The 19,206-nt window shown below is 49.1% G+C and overlaps 1 protein-coding gene across 1 annotated transcript in view; it reads left to right on the top strand.

The window, feature by feature from the left end:
- The window catches only part of PARD6G (par-6 family cell polarity regulator gamma), a 95,702-nt gene extending 80,660 nt beyond the window's left edge, over positions 1 to 15,042 (top strand). Inside the window, exon 3 of the mRNA XM_019014244.4 lies at positions 11,702 to 15,042. Coding sequence (XP_018869789.1) covers positions 11,702 to 12,537 — 836 coding nt within the window. The 3' untranslated portion in view covers positions 12,538 to 15,042. The remainder of the gene's footprint in view (positions 1 to 11,701) is intronic.
- Positions 15,043 to 19,206: the final 4,164 nt, after the last annotated feature.

Genomic DNA, 19,206 nt, shown 5'->3' with positions numbered 1-19,206 from the left:
TGTATATCCAGCAGAAGGGAAAACGTGTCCACACAAAAACTTGGTTCTGCGTCTCTGGAAAGCCCAGACTGAACATCCAAACCAAAAGAGCAACACGCTATCATTCTTCGCCCTTTTCAAATGAACATTTGATATAACATGTATCAGATGTACATAAATGTTCACAACAGCATTATTCACAATAGCCCGAAACTAGAAACAACCCAAATTAAATTAATGGATGAATAAATGTGGTATATCAACACAATGGAATACTGAACTCCTTATACAATGTGGATGACCTTGAACACATGATGCTAAGTGAAAGAAAGCCAAACACAGGCCACGTGTTGTAAGATTCCATTTATATGAAGTGTCCAGGGCAGGAAAATCCACAGAGACAGAAAGTAGATTAATGGTTGTGGGGCTGAGGAGAGGAAGGCATTGGGAGAAACGGACTTTTTTTTTAGGGTGATGGAAATGTGCTGTAATTAGCGGTAATGGTTCCACTGTATTGTGAACACGCTAAAGCTACTGAGCTGTACACTTTAAAATGGTTAAAATGGTTAATTTTATGTTATGTAAATTTTCTCTCAAAATTTTTAAACAAAATGCACAGGGAACGAGCGTGGGCCGGTGATGCCGGCAAGCAGGTGCCTGTTGCTGGACTGCTGTGGCGCCCCCTGCTGGCTGCACGTGAATTCGGGGAGGGATGGGGCCTGGACGCTCCGGTGTCTCCTCCTGCTTTCTGTTCCGGAGACTTCCCAGGAGGGTGGAAACCCCCACCCAGAGTGACTTCCCAAAACGCAGCACTACCCGACGAGGGACGCCACAGGAGCAGGGCTTGGAGGGAGGGCCGTGGGCACGGTAGAGTCTTCTTTCCTGAGGCGACCCCAGCTTGGTGGACAAGACAGCAAATGCTGACTATAGTAATAGAAGAGTGAGTTATGGCTTCAGGGATTTTTTTAATTATTACTTTTACTTCCAGTTTTTCTATAGTGAGTACAGATTACTTGGGGTGGTATTTTTAATAGAGAGAAATAATAGAGAACCAGGACCAACATGAGATGTTTCTTAAATACTTCCAATGAAAATTTAAGCTCAAGTCTGCTCATTCCTTTCCCGTCTCTCCTCCTGGGTCAGGGCCAGGAATAGCCTCCTCTCCTTGCCTGCAGCCTTCCCCAGCAAAACTGGGGAAAGGGTGTTGGCAGAACATTCCAGAGGCAAGTGCACAGATTGGACCTGGCTACACTCGAGTCCACTGAGTCCAGAAACAGGACCCTAAAGTAAGTTAATAATTATACACCATAGGGTTCCTTTTTCCCCACATCTGTGGAAATAAAACGTTGCTTAAAGTTCCAGAAAACACTTCTTAGATGGAAACTAGGACTTTGTGTGTGGTGTTTTCGTTGGCTGAGGCTGCCCCTCACTGCAAGGGTGCAGGGCCCACCTGGGCAGGGCTGTGTCTGTTGCTCAGGCCCTGGCCTCTGGCACACGCCCTGCAGGCTGCCTGTTGCAGTGCACACAGGTCCTGGGGAAGGCACCATCACCTCCCTCATCAGAATGTGCTGGTCGCCTCCAGCTATCAACCTGGGTGTCCTTGGTGACTGACAGCCGACAGTCCTGGTCTTGGTAGGAAATAGATTTGCTCTGGCAGATGGGGGTAGACGGTGATCTTGAGCTGTTCTGTGCTGGGGATCGTGGCCAGGTAAGCCTGGAAGAATCCCCTGAGGATGCATGCTGTAGACCAAGCCTGTGGAGGATGCCACAAGGAGACAGGTCTTGGGGTTTGAAGACAGAGTTTTCTGGAAAAGATAAAACTGCCAAGAAGTTCTGAGACTAATCAGTACACAACATGTTTTGTTTTTCACCTTATGTGGCAGGCTTTTTAAATGTTGACATTTATGTTGTCTTTTAAAATGAAATATTGTTCTGGCATGTGTTTTGACCCAGTGGTGTAGTTCTTCTGCGGTATTTTTGTATGTGTCTACATGCTGTTTAATTATGGGGAGGGAATTTGGTCTTAACCACCCTTGGACAAGCGGGGACTGGACGAGGCCCTAATAGGCCATGCTCATCTGGCAGCTGAAGTCTCCGATGTGGTGCGTCCTGATGCCGTCATCGAGGGATGGAGACGTGCTCTCCCTTCCAGCTTCTTCCCTCCTTCCTTCCTTTCTTTACTAATTTCTTACCATTTAAGCTGGCAGCTGCTTTGCCCGTGAGCAGGTGAGGCCATGGCATTTAGCCTGGGCAATTCACCAGGGGACCATGGTGGCTCACAGCAGGGTGACTCGCAGCCACTCATCTCCTGAAATCAAGTGTGGCGGATGCGTGAGCTCTGAATCCTCTCCATGGTGACCTAAAACCGACTCATTGATCCTGAGAGGGAAAGAAAGAAGCTGTATCTCTCACTTTAGGTAATGAAAAGTTGAATCGGAAGCAGTGAAGCGAGTGGTTTGAGAACAAGGAACACTGTGAGCCAGGAAACTCGGAAGATCAGGAATTGGGGTGGGAGTGGCTGTGAAGAGGACCCCACACTCTGGCGCCCGAGGGCACCATCTCCCGTCCAGGCCAGATGTATCAGATTCTGAAGAAAAAGCAGAGGGGCCGCTGAGGGGGTGTCTGTGTCCTGGTGGAGCGCCTTGAGGCAGAGGGTCCCCCGCAATTCCGAGTCCTTCTGCAGCCCTGTGCTGCCAAGGGAGGCAAAGCAGTGCTGCCGTGCCTAAATTTCAGCATCTGTCTGGTGCTTCCCTTGTTGAGCGCTGGCAGGAATCAAATGCAATGTTGAGCGCGGGCCTGGTGCGTTCTTCAAATGCCCATGAGTTGTCATTACTTCTGCAGCTGCCACCATGAAGACGATTGGGCACCCCAGGCGTCCGGCCAGGCTGGTAGGGAGGTGTGGGCAGAGGGCGTGTCTCGGGACCGTGGCTACCTCCACCCAGGCGCAAGCCCGCAGGCATGCACAGCCACCTTCCTGAGTGACCGGAGCGTGAAGGCGACGGCTTTCTCTCTCTCTCCCTTCCCCAGAGTGCAGTTGGACAGGCTCCATCCGAGAGAAGGACCCTGGAAACCTTTGGAAGAGGCACCTTCAGCAGTTCCCACCCTTCCTCGCCAGAGTCAGGATAGTTTTAATAAATCAGGTCAAGCCCTTATGTAACAGAAGGGGTTATTTGTAAGAAAATATTTCTTAGAAAATCTTTAGTTTGAAAACTTGTAACCGTGAGAACTTCATAGGACCAGACTTCAATTTCCCCTCTTGTTACGGATACTTCAAAATAGAAATGGAAGAAGAAAATATAATTTAATTTGACGGCTGGGTGTGGTGGTTCACATCTGTAATCCCAGCTACTCAGGAGGCTGAAGCATGAGAATTGCTGGGAGGTGGAGGCTGTAGTGAGCCGAGATTGCGCCACTGCACTCCAGCCTGGGTGACAGAGCGAGACTGTCTCCAAAAAAAAAAAGTTTATACACACACACACACACACACACACACACACGCGCGCGTAATTTGACTGAAAACAGGATATGGGGAGAGAGGGTGGTTAGACAGTTGCCTAAAAAATGTGACTCCTTGAATTGTTTACTTTGTGGAAAATACCAGATTTAACATATTGCTTGAGAAAGAAGCAGTGACAATTTTTTTCTTGTAAAAAGGTATTTTAGAAATCAAAGTTGGAATTTTAGAAATGGGGTATTCTTTAAAACAAATTTTATTTCTAAGAAAGTTTGGAATTTTTCACTAATGAAGTCCATATGCAATGGTTCATATTTAAAGAGATGGACAAATGGATTGTTGTCTGAAATTCAGTCACCTCGTCCCCATGCCACCGCAGCTGCATGCGGGCAGTACTTCCTGCACCTCCCACTGCAGACAGGCTGAGGTTGTGTGTTCTCTCACCTGAGCTGCAGCTCACTGGAAGCAGGCGGGGTGGTTGGCACCAAACGCACCCTGGGCCCTTGGATGCTGGGGAGGGGGTTCAGGGTGCAGACCATGGCCGGCCCATCTCTTCAAGAGTTCAGGAAGAACCAGAGTCGCATGCACTTGCCGGCCCTCCTCCAAGTGGGGTGTCGGCCCGTTTCCTCCACGGAGCCGCTTGCTCTTTTGCCCCCTGCCTATGAACGTGTTCATCTTTCAGCTTACACAGCCACTTGACAGTGATAGACATTACTTAGCTCATCAACCTCCTGTCATTCAGAATTAGTTTATGAACCCATGGCATCAACCTCACCTGAGTGTCCTCGAGCTGCACCCCAGGCCCAGGGGTTCAGAACCTGCCTTTATACAGGGTGGTCTGTGTGCCTGCTGCTGAGAGGTGCTGCACCATGAGGGGATACACTCCCTGCTGCTCAGAAATCCCCTGGGCGTTCATCTTAGGCCGTGTTCCCATGGTCGTCCTCCCTACGTGGCTCAGAGCATCAGAGACGCTGGGGGAGGAAGAGAGGACAGGCCTGGGCACATCTCATGGCCCCAGCTCCACCCTCTGCAGTGCCTCCTCCCAGGACCCCAAGTCTGTCTGGAAACATGGTGAAGCGTTGCTGCTGCCTTGCTTGTCATGGGGGTTACACAAAAGACCTTCCCCGTCCAGGCCATTCCGGGGCCCTGAATCCCTGAGCCTGTGTCCCTGTCCCCAGGAGTACCTGCTCCAAGCTTGCTGCCCTGAGTGAGCTGCTGCATGAAGAGCCGTGCCCTGTCCTCAGCACTGCCCATGTGTTATCCTGCAACACGTCCACATGCAACACTGCCCATGTGTTATCCTGCAACACATCCACACACACTACTGCCCATGTGTTATCCTGCACACAGGTCCACACGCAACACTGCCCATGTGTTATCCTGCAACACGTCCACACGCAACACTGCCCGTGTGTTATCCTGCAACACGTCCACACGCAACACTGCCCGTGTGTTATCCTGCAACACGTCCACACGCAACACTGCCCGTGTGTTATCCTGCAACACGTCCACACGCAACACTGCCCGTGTGTTATCCTGCAACACACGTCCACACGCAACACTGCCCGTGTGTTATCCTGCAACACGTCCACACGCAACACTGCCCGTGTGTTATCCTGCAACACGTCCACACGCAACACTGCCCGTGTGTTATCCTGCAACACGTCCACACGCAACACTGCCCGTGTGTTATCCTGCACACACATCCACACGTAACATGATGCTCTCAGGCAGGAACCACAACAGAGGACCCACAGCGGGGATGTGGCCCGTGAGGCCCAATGGGTGTCACTTGTAATTGTGAACTGTCACTGTTTTGATTGACCATTGTCTTGCCCTGAAAAGTGGTAATTATTCCATTTGGCGACACACGCAGCCCTGCACCTTTAGACGCGCTGAAACTCCCTTGGAGCACAGGGCCAAGGCCAGAGGGGTCAGCATGGGATGTTAGGGTCTGGCCAGCACGACGGAGATCAAAGGGGGCTCTGGTTTGTTGGATCCTCAAGTGTTTGCAGTTGTGGGGCCCCAAAAGAGGTGGCTGTGGTGTGGAGAAGGGGCCCTGAAGGGACTTCTGTGAGAACAGCCCCCTTACGGTGGGGGGAGGACCAGACCTTCCTGGTCTGCAGGGAGGGCTATGCACTCCCCTGAAGTTCCCCGGGAAGGGGGACATGGGGAGTGAGGACCCTGTGGACTGTCTCGTGCTCTGAGGATGTAAGGAGCCAGGACAGGATGAAAGGGGCACGTAACCTCCCCTGCTTGTCTGACGCGCTCTACAGAGGACATTTACCAGAAACTTGAAAATGCTGCTGTAAAAAAGCTGCCACGGAGCTGTTGTGTTTGGGGCTACTAGATCTGACCACGGAGGACGCTGTAACTGATCGCTTTCAATGAACTTGACGCCTTTAGATTCTAAGGGAGGTGGAGACTTTCCACTGAGACAAGGCGTCCTGATGCCTCCATGACTGAGGGTCACACCAGCAGTGTCTGCCATGGCACACGTGCCCCAGACTGTGTCGCCTGCTTGGCAGAATGCAGTGGGGCTGCCGAGAGACACTTACAGCCCTGCATCTGGGCCTTTGTTCTGCTTGGGGTGCGGCGGAGAGGAGGAACACGCTCATGATTGGGGTGGTGTGCTGTGTTGGTGCCGACCTGACCATACGGTGTCCATGAGCTGAGGCTGTGTGCCACTGACATGCCTGCCTTCATCTCAGAAGGAAAAATACAAGGGAACAGTCACATTTGTTTATAGGTCCAAATGGTGACAAAGTGGTAGCTATGTTAGGAAATAAGTGGAAATGATAATTTTTTTTTTTTTTTGAGATGGAGTTTTGCTCTTGTTGCCCAGGCTGGAGTGCAATGGCACGATCTCAGCTCACTGCAACCTCCGCTGTCCGGAAGCGATTCTCCTGCCTCAGTCTCCCTACTAGCTTGGATTACAGGTGGATGCTACAACGCCCAGCTAATTTTTGTATTTTTAATAGAGACGGGGTTTCACCATGTTGGTCAGGCTGGTTTTGAACTCCTGACCTCAGGTGATCCACCCACCTTGGCCTTCCAAAGTGCTGGGATTACAGGTGTGAGCCAGCGCACCCAGTGGAAATGATAAATTATGTTTTCTGGCAACTTCCTGGAGGTTAACAGTTCAACACCATGTTTTTTAAAAACAAACCTTTACTAAAATTTTAGAGGCAAAGACATATCCATTGCGGGAAGTCAGGGACCCTGAATGGAGGGACTGGCTGGAGCCACAGCAGAGGAACATAAATTGTGAAGATTTCATGGACATTTATCAGTTCCCAAATAATACTTTTATAATTTCTTATGCCTGTCTTTACTTTAATCTCTTAATCCTGTTATCTTCGTAAGCTGAGGATATACGTCACCTCAGGACCACTGTGGTAATTGTGTTAACTGTACAAATTGTAAAACGTGTTTGAACAATATGAAATCAGTGCACCTTGAAAAAGAACAGAATAACAGTGATTTTCAGGGAACAAGGGAAGACAACCATAAGGTCTGTCTGCAGGGTCAGGCAAAAAGAGCCATATTTTTCTTCTTGCAGAGAGCCTATAAATGGACGTGGAAGTAGGAGAGAGATCACTAAATTCTTTTCTTAGCAAGGAATATTAATATTAATACCCTGGGAAAGGAATGCATTCCTAGGGGAGGTCTATAAATGGCCACTCTGGGAATGTCTGTCTTATGTGATTGAGATAAGGACTGAGATACGCCCTGGTCTCCTGCAGAACCTTCAGGCTTACTAGGGTGGGGAAAAACTCTGCCCTGGTAAATTTGTGGTCAGACCAGTTCTCTGCTCTCGAACCCTGTTTTCTGTTGTTGAAGATGTTTGTCAAGACAATACGTGCACCGCTGAACACAGACCCTTATCAGTGGTTCTGCTTTTGCCCTTTGCCTTGTGTTCGTTGGATGCTTATCAGTGGTTCCGCTTTTTCCTTTTGTCCTGTTCCCTCAGAAGCATGTGATCTTTGTTAGACCCTTATTAGTACGTCCGCTTTTTGCCTTTTGAAGCATGTGATCTTTGTACCCACTCTGTTTTACACCCCCTCCCCTTTTGACACCCTTAATAAAAAACCTGCTGGTTTGAGGCTCAGGTGGGCATCACGGTCCTACCGATAGGTGATGTCATCCCTGGTGGCCCAGCTGTAAAATTCCTCTCTTTGTACTCTTTCTCTTTCTCAGCTGGCCGACATTTATGGAAAATAGAAAGAACCTACGTTGAAATATTGGGGGCAGGTTCCCCCATTACATATCTTCAAAAGGTTTAATTTGAGGTTGGCTAGGATTATATTTTACATTATTGTTAGGTGGGTAAACAAGGCTCCCCTCTGCTCAAGTCCTTGAAGGCCCAGGACCCCCCAGTTTCATCCTCTTACTATGGGCATGACATTCAGTTGTGACGTGAAGAGCAGTGTGGACCCGGTGGAAATATCCAACCATGAAAGTTAAAAGCTGGAGCCTTTTAGACACATGGAGAGCACATCACAGAGGCAACGCCCCTCACAGGTTGGAGGGTTTGGAGTGCAGGGGAGGGATCTGCAGTAGTTGGGACTTGGCCAGGAGGAGGGGCTGTTAGGATGGCCCCTAAGTGTTTTGAGGGAGGAGAGGCCCACTCAAGACTGTGGGGCCCATGGACAAAAGACAAAGGCCAGGTCCTCACTCCCTGCTTAGTCTCTCTAGCACCAGAGCCAGGGGCTGTTGGGCACCCATTCTAGCCTTGAGGAGGTGAGGGTCCAGGCTCTATGTGTGGGGTGCAGCAGGTGGGGTAGTTATTGTCCACACGTGTTCCGTCCTTTTAGGCTGCCTCTTTCTGATCTTTGTACAGACAGAGCAGACTTTTGATGGGGCTTTTTGGTCTATGCCTGTTGGTGCATCCAGGTTGCTGGTGCCTTCAGCTCCAAGTCTGGGATGACGAGGCTAAAAGAAAACCCAAGGAGCTGCTGCCATGTTGCTTCTCCGGTCCTGAGGCCCCAGCTAGTGCAACTTCTCTCCTGCGTCATCTTATATTTGTTGTTTTGTATGTAACATCCAGAGTTTTTGTTGAACTTAGGAGGGATGGGAAGAACTACATGACTTCTGGGAAGCAGAGGTCCACACACTTGCTTTTATTGGTGCAGGGAACCCTGGTCTACCTAAGTGATTTATAAGCCCCTTACAAGGAGGGGCCCGGCCCATTGTGCCCTTCTCTGTATCCTACAGTTCTGGGCTTGAGCCTCAATCCGGTCCACCGTGCACCACGGCCAGAGCACTTGCTGCCCTGTGGGGATGGCTGAGGTGCTTCCGCCTGGCCCTTGTGACACAGACAGGTTTGTGCTTTTGGTGGAAGGGAATTCACCATGCGGAACAGGGGTGGGGCTCCCGGGATGGGTGGCCGTGAACTGGGACTTGAAGACAAGCGGCTCTCGGAGGGAGGTGAAATTGAACCTGAAACTCTGTGAGTCAGTGGTAGAGAGAAAGAGGATGCTTGGAACAGTAGGTGTCACCTCTCCCGGGCCAAGCCTCACTGTACTCTGCCCGTGTGTGGGGCAGGCTGCCAGGCTGTTTCACACATGGACACACACCATTTCTTACTCCCCTACCCTCAGCATCTCAGGCCTCACCTGCCCTGCATAAAACCTTAGTCTCTTCTCCTGGGCCCTGCTGCTCGTGGCCCTGTCCCCAAGGAGGAGCATGTGGATGGCCACCTGCACCACGATGTTCTTGCAGGCATGAGTTTGCCAGAGGGGTTGCCTTCTTGAAAGTGCATAGATTTGTCATCCAAGGAGACCCCTTGGGAAGAGCCCATATCATGGAAAGCAGGCAGAGCACTGTGCCTTGGATGCTGCCACACTTCCCTCTGCGGCCCCGTGGATCCACAGTCCCTCCCACTTAGAATGAGCAATCATGAGGCAGATGCCTTCATTGAGGTTTAGCTTTTAGTCCAGGGAGAGCCCACTCTGTCCCAGGCCCTTGGTTGGTCCAAACCTGCGGCAGCAGCCAGACCAGATGGACTCTACAGGTAGTCTCTCCTCGTCACAGGAAGAGGGGTTCTGTGCCACTCACCCTCCGGCGTCTTCTCTTGAACTTTGTGTTGTTGATCCCCACACCCCAGGCAGCATAACTGCCACCTCCCCAGATGCCCCCGCACTGTTCCTATCATATCCTGTGCACGTCCAGTCTCACGGTGTTCTCCGTGTGGCTGTATATAAAATTGAGTCTGTATCTCTCCCACTCGCTTCATGGCTACTTCAGGGCAGGGACTTTATCCACTCACCTGTATCCCTGAAGTCACTGAGTAAGCATTTGCAGCATCTTTGAGGTGCAGAGAGGCCGGGTGCTGGCCAGGAACCGAGATCCCATTTCTATAAAACAAGCACAACCATAGCCACGTGTACGTGTGAGTGTGCAGGAAAGGACTTGACAGACATGCACACCCAGCCCTGGTGGTCACAGCTGGGAAGAAGTATTACAAGTGTCATTTTATTTTTTTATTTTTGTGGGTACATATTAGGTATATATATTCATGGGTTACATGAGATTTTGATACAGGCATACAATGCATAATAATCACATCAGGGTAAACAGGGTTTACAGGTATAGTTTTTAAAAGTCATCTTATTTCAAAAGTCCTTCCAGACCTTACTGTGTCAGTAGGTAATAAATTATGCTGATAACTGATGATGGATGGGTTCCGTCACTGAGCAGCATGTGTTGAGTGCTGGCCAGGATGCCAGCTCCCAGGAAGACAGTCCTTATGCTGGGGCATCCCAGCTCCAGGGTGCATTAACCCTGCTGCCTGGAGCATGTTCCAGAGCCTGTGCTAGGGCCTTCTCGTTGTCTAGGCAGCCATGGGCTCTGCTGGGTTGAGAGATGTGATGCCTGAGCATTGGCCTCCTCTCCAAGCTGCCTGAATGTTGCCTCCATGGTGGAAGTAATTTGTCTTCGAGTCCTTTCCAGAACTGTCAACCAGCATTCCCCATCTCCAAAGCAAGTCATAATGGGCCCTGCCTGCTCACTGAAATGCAGAAGCCAGACTGACCCCTGGAGCCTGGAGCTCTCTGCTCTGAGGAGCGCCTGTTTATGGCATTGCTTCTGCCTGGGCTCCCGGTCCTCCTGGCTTTCACTGGCAAAGCAAAGATGTGAGCCTCCCCAGCCCAAAGAGCAGGCTGCTGTGGATGCCACCAACTCCACAGGACCAAGCCTCACAGAGCAAGCCCTTCCCTCTGCTCCCCGAGACGCCTGTCTTACAGAGTCTTGTGTGTCAAGAACAAGAGGTTTCATATAAAAATTAATGAAACAAGATTTTTTTTCTGACATGAGGAAAATGCATTATTCAGAGTTTCCAAATGCCACCAGTCTCTTCACTTAAAATTTTTACTTTAGACTAAGCTCCTTACGTTTCTGCTTGATTAATTCAGTGGACTTTCATTTTATTTTGCAGTAGCCCAACTTTAGGGTAAAGTTTACACACTGCCACAAATGTGTCATGCCACAGGCTGGCAGGTGTGACCAGGCGGATCCCACAGGGTCCCTGGGAGACCCGAGGAAGAGAGCTGCGCAGCCCCCATGTGAGGCTGGGCATATTGGTGAGCCTTGAGGCTCCATGTGCCTACAAATAGCACTGACTGTGCGGGACCTCACAGAAGGGAAGCAGCCATCCTCTGATCCCAGTCCTTCCTCTACTCATCTCCCCTCATCAGCTGCTAACCAAAAACGCAGGGAAATGCTCACGCGCCCGACTGAGCGACACATTCAGGGGCCTTGAATGCTGGCTAGAAGACACTGTTATGGGGCTTGCGCATAGAAAAGAAGAAAGCAGGAAAGGTCTCTCTTAGTTGTAATTAACCTTAGAAAAAATGAGCCTCCGTCTTACAGTTGAGAGAAGGAAATATGGGAGAATCGGCAAAGCTTAAGAAGTCCCCAGTCCAGCCTGCTGCCTTCCAGAAGGCTGAGGCACTCGCCAGCCCTCCAAGCCCTAAACCCTCCACTGCCATTGATTCTCTCTGCTGCAGCTGCTTGCTAGCACCTTTTAATTTCTGAGTTCTTTGGTTTGGTGCCTGTGGAGCTGTAAGGACAGCGCTAGAGAGTTAATTTTAGGGGATTGCACTTGAGCTTGCCTGATGTCAGCTCAGCCTGCAGGTTTGGAATGCTCCTGTGCACCCTGGGTGCTTCGGCGTCACGCAGATGGAACAGCAGTACCAGGTGTATGACGGCCGAGGGCTCAGGCGGGGCTCGGTTGTGTGTCCCCTCTAACTGTCCCCTCTCCCGCAGAGGAGGCCGAGCGTGGCAGCCTCGGCGCGGGCTCGCTGTGCAGGCGGAGGCGGGCGCTGGGCGCGCTGCGTGATGAAGGACCCCGGCGGCGTGCACACCTGGACATCGGCCTCCCGCGCGACTTCCGCCCCGTATCGTCCATCATCGATGTGGACCTGGTCCCCGAGACGCACCGGCGAGTGCGGCTGCACCGGCACGGCTGCGAGAAGCCGCTGGGCTTCTACATCCGCGATGGCGCCAGCGTGCGCGTGACCCCGCACGGGCTGGAGAAGGTGCCCGGCATCTTCATCTCGCGCATGGTACCCGGGGGCCTGGCGGAGAGCACCGGGCTGCTGGCTGTGAATGACGAGGTCCTGGAGGTGAACGGCATTGAGGTGGCCGGGAAGACGCTGGACCAGGTCACGGACATGATGATCGCCAACAGCCACAACCTCATCGTCACCGTCAAGCCCGCCAACCAGCGCAACAACGTGGTGCGCGGCGGCCGCGCGTTGGGCAGCTCGGGACCGCCCTCGGACGGCACCGCGGGCTTCGTGGGTCCCCCCGCCCCGCGCGTCCTGCAGAACTTCCACCCCGACGAGGCGGAGAGCGATGAGGACAACGACGTCGTCATCGAGGGCACACTGGAGCCTGCACGTCCCCCCCAGACCCCGGGCGCGCCCGCAGGCAGCCTCTCCCGGGTCAATGGCGCGGGCCTGGCGCAGCGGCTGCAGCGGGACCTGGCCCTGGACGGCGGCCTCCAGCGGCTGCTCAGCTCCCTGCGGGCCGACCCACGTCACAGCCTGGCGCTGCCGCCAGGCGGCGTGGAGGAGCACGGGCCCGCGGTCACGCTCTAGACTCCCGAGGCCCCCAGATCCTAGCTCCAGTTCCCCGGTAAGGACAGGGACAGGACCTGCAGACTGCATCCGCTCATTTTTTGTTGTTTTTGTGACCACAAAAACAACCCTGCTCTTTGTTTCAACTTCCGGATATAAAAACACAAGTATTGCCTATTTTTATAGAATTTCGCCACAGAACTTAAAATGAACGCCTGTAGACACACTCTATACCAGGCCTGAGTGCAGGTCTTGGCGCCTTTGCAAAGTGATAGAAAAGATTCTGACCAAGTGCAACAAAACGCTTTTTAAAATTTTTACAAATACTTTGTTTTTAAAGTGAAGCTTTAAAATTACTTTTTAAAAATAGTCAAATTCATGTTTTTAAGTTGGCCCATGCAACATGTCTCAGCATTCTTGCTGTGCTCTCTGCTGACTTGCAGGTGAGGCCGACTGTGCTGATGTACGTGACAAGAGGCTGGTTTTTAATAACGAATGCAGCCAGGTGCGGTGGCTCACGTCTGTAATCCCAGCACTTTGGGAGGCCTACGTGGGCTGATCACGAGGTTAGGAGGTCGAGACCAGCATGGCCAACATGGTGAAACCCCGTCTCTACTAAAAATATAAAAATTAGCCAGGTGTGGTGGCAGGCGCCTGTAATCCCAGCTACCTTGGGAGGCTGAGGCAGGAGAATCGCTTGAACCCGGGAGGCAGAGGTTGCAGTGAGCTGAGATCGCACCACTGCACTGCAGCCTGGGTGACAGAGCAAGACTCTGTCTCGGGGAAAAAAAAAAAAAAGAAATACACCCAAACCTGTCCATGTACAACCATGGAGATGAATTCCAGATTTTCACACTGTTCGTAGTCATAATTCGGTTGGGACAGGAGAGCACCCACCAGCACACTTACGGCACCCGCAGCTGTGGAATTGTTCCGGGGGTGTTTTTTTTTGTTGTTTTGAGACACAGTGTCTTGTTCTGTCATCCAGGCTGGAGGGATCTCAGCTCACTGCAACCTCCGCCTCCTGGGTTCAAGCAATTCTCCTGCCTCAGCCTCCCAAGGAGCTGGGACAGGCACATGCCACCATACCCAGCTAATTTTTGTATTTTTAGTAGAGATGGGATTTCACCACATTGGTCAGGCTGGTCTTGAACTCCTGACCTCAGGTGATCCGTCCCCCCTCAGCCTCCAAAAATGCTAGGATTATAGACGTGAGCCACAGCACCGGACCAGGGGCTATTTTTGTGACCCACATAGGTGGCCCATTCAGCCTCAAGGGGAAATCCAGGGTAGGAAGCAGCAGCTCTGCTGGACTGGGCTCAGCAGTCCCATTTGGGATGTAAGCCTCTATTGCCTCTAAGATGACCCTTTTCCTGTGGGTTGACTGACTCTGAGGGCGATTTCGGAAATGTTTTCAGCAGAAATAATGAAGGATAAGCATCGCACATGTCCAGCAATGGCTTTGAGAACGCAGTCATTTGCACGTGAGTTCTCATCTTTGTTTTCTGAAACAGACGTTTCTTTTGGTAAGTCACAGTACATGCTAATTTTCATTTCTAGAATGGTCACTGGCAGTTCTCACTTTTAACTATAAGAAGTCATGTGGAACTTAGTGATTTTTTAACAAATACTAAATTCATCCTCATTTTATGTTGATCTTCCAGCAACATTTATATATTTAGTCATTTTAAAAATTCCTATTTGATACAATTAAATTTTATATAATGTGTTTTGCTTGAATAAAATGTTACATTTATACTTTGAGAACTCTGACCAAATCTTTCATACAGATACAGGTAAATAAATATTTTTCTAGGTTGTCGGAGCTGCGTACCTCCCGCTGCTTCTCCTTGTGGTCCATCACCACCTGCTGGTCAGTGGCAGAACTGTCCTGACTTCGTGAACATGGAACTGCTAAGAGGGAAAACTGCATCTCAGCATTTTCATTTTTTCTGAATATTAAGTGAAAAGCAAGTTCTATTTGTAAGAAATAGCTTTTGCTGAGGAGTTGTGAATTCCTGCACCTGTGTTTGATGTTATTTGTATGCAATGGATTGCTGGCCCTTTGTTCCTAAGCACAGAGAAGACCAAAGATGCTTCCCCATGACCTCTCCAGTGAGGATCCGCACCCCCTGACTTGCTCTCTGATGAAGGGCATGTCGTTCAGTGCCCCAGCAGTCAGAAGCGGTTTTTGTGGAACTAAAACTAATAATGTTACCCTCACAAAGGAAATGTTCTTTTACTAAGTTATTGCTGATTCTTGAATGTCTGTTATATAACTGGGTCGGCTATCAAGAAGGAAGGTTATATTTCTTATCACATTTTAAGTTGTTAAGCAAATGTGAGTTTTTTTTAAGAAATGAGGCTTTCACTGAGATTTGTGTGCTATTCATAATTTTAGGAATTACTGCTTAGAACAGCTGCTTGAGTGTATTTTTCTACACAGGTCTGTACTTCTGCCACTTTCTCCTTTTAAAAAAACAAAACTATGCATATTATGTATTAAAGTTTTCTTGGTTTTATATATCAGAGAATAAAAACTTTTTTGACTTTTGAGTAAACAAAATGCATGAATATTTCAGCTGTGTTCTAAGTGGAAGAGAATACCAGAGATAAAGTAATCCCTCAAAAAGAGAATGACAGATTTATCAAGTGCCTATCATGTGCCATCTTTCACTGAATCTGCACACATTCTCTGAGGAACGTAGATGAGAAAATGGGCCCAAGCTCATCAGATAGACAGATGACAGTCCAGAACCCTCTCTCGAAGACTTTTTGAAAAAGCTTTTCTGAATATTTATACAGCATACAGCCCTTCCTAAATATGCCCTGGTTGGCGCGGTTTTCATTAACACTGTCGTTCTGGCAGCCATCAAGATTCAAATTACAATTACAAATTCAGTTACTCAGCAAACTACAGATGTGATCACATTGAGCACCAGCATCCTGGAAGCAGCACAGGTACCCTACTAGGAGCTTCACAAGTACTCACCACCTGCTGAGTCCCCACAGCAACTCTGGACTGTCGGCAGCTGGACAGTTGACCACCACAGTCTGATGAGGCAGGAGTCAAGTGCCAACACTGGGTACACTCTCCAAAACTAATGTCCGGTTTCAGCAGGATGAGATACGAGGCTTAAGTGTGAGCAGAGGCCACATGTGCCCCTGGCTGCCGGCCGGGTGTGGCCTCAGGCTTGGGTTTCCCTGACCTGATAGTCCACATCATATGGCAAATTTATTCACAATTTGGTGAGGGTATTTAATATTTTATGGTTTCACATAAAATGATCACAGCGAGTGAGAGTTTTGTGGCAAGGTGCAAAGGTATCTAAAAAAATGCCATGATTGTTGTGAAATCTATATTAGCGAAAATCTAAATTTTCCAACAGAAGGACATGTAAGTTACCTGCACCTCTGTGGAATGTTTTTAAAGGATGCAAGTATGAACTAAGTGTGGTAGGGTCAACTTTTGATCCTTGCATTTTAAAAGTTGGCACTAGTATGAAGTTTTTTATGGCAGCACTAAAACTCACACGGTCTGAATAGTTTATTAAAATGGTGTAAGGCTGCACTAATGGCCAGTTCCCAAATGCACTAAGATACTTAATGTGTACCATTCCTACTGAAAGTATGAAAACCTACTTAGCTGCCCATTTCTGGAAAGGTAAGCTGCTCAGCGTGAGCTCAAGGACCTCCTGTTTCAAACAAACCGGAGGGTGAACCCTCGTCCCCTCGAACAGCCTGTTTAAAGAGCACCTGCTGGTCAGGCACAGTGGTGCATACCTGTATTCCCAGCACTTTGGGAGGCCAAGGCGGGCAGATTGCCTGAAGTCAGGAGTTTGAGACCAGCCTGGCCAAGATGGCGAAACGCCGGCTCTACTAAAAATACAAAAAAATAGCTGGGCGTGGTGGCGTGCACCTGTAATCCCAGCTACTCTGGAGGCTGGGGCAGGTGAATCGCTTGAACCCGGGAGGCTGAGGTTGCAGTTAGCCAAGATCACACCACTGCACTCCAGCCTGGGCAGCAGAGCAAACTCCATCTCAAAAAAACAAAACAAATAAAAGAGTGCCTGGATTACCCCAGAGGCTCTGATTTAAGGAACTTGGGTGGAGTTTGAGAATTTTCATTTCTAACAAGTTCCCAGTAGACGCTGATGCTGCTGGTGCAGGAATCACATTTGAGAACCATTGGCTAATCCCCCAAGCTTATAGGACTTGCCTATAAACTTGCACTTGATGACCAAGACCTTATCCAACACACACATAGGATTTCCCTCTAGGATGTTATGTGCTGGTATCAATATTGTAATTTCACATCAGGTAACCTGCAAAAGTATTTCCTAAGTGCACAAATACTATTTTTTGAATTATCTCCCACCACCACCATTCTGGTGCCACATCTATACACCTAGTCTTCTTAACGTTCTCCTTTCTGCTTTGAACATCTCCTATTTATTCCTGAAGACACTCCATATCAATATACAAATTCTTTTTTCCCTCTTACCTTTCCTCATTTATCTTGTGTTTTATTCTCCTTTATCCTCATGGGGAAAAAAAAAACAACTTGAGGGTATTGAGAATGTTTTCAATACTGAGCCATGTTCCCAAGGAGAGACATAACTCTATAACAGTAATAAAAAGCAAACATGATTCATCATTGATCTTGCAACCCAGAAAATGAGTGCCATTTTCCAAATTTGCTTTCCCAGGGAGCTTTGAAGATATACACATTATTTCTTGACTTGAGTCCCCTTGCTCTCAAGACAAAGTGCCAGGCAAGAGCTCTTTTACAAGAATTGTACTTCCAGTAGACTGTCAGGTGAGCTATTAAGCAACATGGCTGTGATGACAGAAAAGTCTGTCTTACCACTTCAGAGTCAAATTACACACCCTATATGAAACCCATCTGAGGCCAGACTGCAGAGACCCAAACGTATAGATGAGAGGATCAGAGTATGGAACCTCCTTTCTCATAAGACTGCAGCATAAGAAGGGCACAGTGCCATGTGATGGGACTGCAGAATGCCAGATGTATGACAGGATCAGAATCCAAAATCGACTTCCACAAAGCCAGACCACAGGGAGCACCACACACGAATGAGGATAATATCCAAAATCAACTTCGAATTAATTAGACTCCAAAGACCAGCATACACTGATGAGAGAATCAGAGATGGAAAACCACCTCCACAGAACTGGGCCACAGAGATTACCAGTCATAAAAAGAGAACTGCACAGAACCAGACTGCAGAAGGCACCACATACATGGATGACAGGATCAGAGCCCCAAATCTACTTTCAGTAACTGGGCTGCAGATCCAGAACCAGGCCGCAGAGGGCACCACACAAACTAATAAGAGTACCTGAGTCCCAAATCTACTTCCGTGTAATGGGTGGTAACAGGCAACAGGCGAAACACTGAAACCCCGACTTCATGCCCTCTGCTTGCCACGACGGTTTTGCATTTGTTTCCCATGCCAGCATAAGCTCTTTATTCAGAGGCTGTCATATTCTCTCTGATGTTCAGTTACTAACGATTACTAACGATCCTACTTAGTGTGGATGAGTAAACCAATGTTTCCTTGGAGTTTATGCTTCAGAAACAGGCAACGAACAAAAGATAACACATAATTCATTTATCAATAAATGACAAGAAAAACAGAGCCAGAAGGAGGATATTGTAAATTTTTACCATTTACCATTACTTTTCAGATGAGAAAATGAAGGCACACTAATATTTCTAATATCACACAAATACTTTTCAGAGCCATAATTTGCACCTGTATGTTCTGGCTTAAGTGTTTTTCTCACCCCATCCATCAGTTTGTAGAAATGCAGGCTGGGTGCAGTGGTTCATGCCTGTAATCTTATCAGTTTGGGAGGCCAAGGTGGATCTCTTGAGCTCAGGGGTTCAAGACCAGCCTGGGCAACACAGATCTTGTCTCTACAAAAAAATGTTTTTATAATTAGCCAAGTACATTCTCTTTGCCTAAAACAAAAAAAGTAGTCCCAGCTACTCAGGTGGCTGAGGTGGGAAGATCGCTTGATCCTAGGAGGTCAAGGCTGCAGTGAGTTATGACTGCACCACTGCACTCCAGCCTGGGCGACAGAGTGAGACCCTGTCTCAAAAAAATAAATAAATAAAAATGCAATGTTTATCCACACAGTCTGGCTAAGGAAAGACACCATCTACCACCTTTGATTTATTCGGGAATGCACCTTCACTGTCTATTCTAGCCAGCAATAGGCAGACTCTGCCATCCAGTGTAAGTGACTTCATTCCTCGGTCAAACATTGGAATTAGGCCAGGCGCGGTGGCTTATGCCTGTAATCCCAGCACTTTGGGAGGCTGAGGCAGCTAGATCACCTGAGGTTGAGAGTTCGAGACCAGCCTGACCAACATGGAGAAACCCCATCTCTACTAAAAATACAAAACTAGCCGGGCGTGGTGGCACATGCCTGTAATCCCAGCACTTTGGGAGGCCAAGGCGGGCGGATCACAAGGTCTGGAGATGGAGACCATCCTGGCTAACACAGTGAAACCCTGTCTCTACTAAAAATACAAAAAAAATTAGCCAGGCATGGTGGTGTGCGCCTGTAGTCCCAGCTACTCGGGAGGCTGAGGCAGGAGAATGGCATGAACCTGGGAGGTGGAGCTTGCAGTGAGCTGAGATCGCACCACTGCACTCC

Source organism: Gorilla gorilla, chromosome 17, assembly GCF_029281585.2.
Source record: "Gorilla gorilla gorilla isolate KB3781 chromosome 17, NHGRI_mGorGor1-v2.1_pri, whole genome shotgun sequence".
Lineage (NCBI taxonomy): Eukaryota > Metazoa > Chordata > Mammalia > Primates > Hominidae > Gorilla > Gorilla gorilla.
This window is presented reverse-complemented; position numbering and strand designations above follow the sequence as displayed.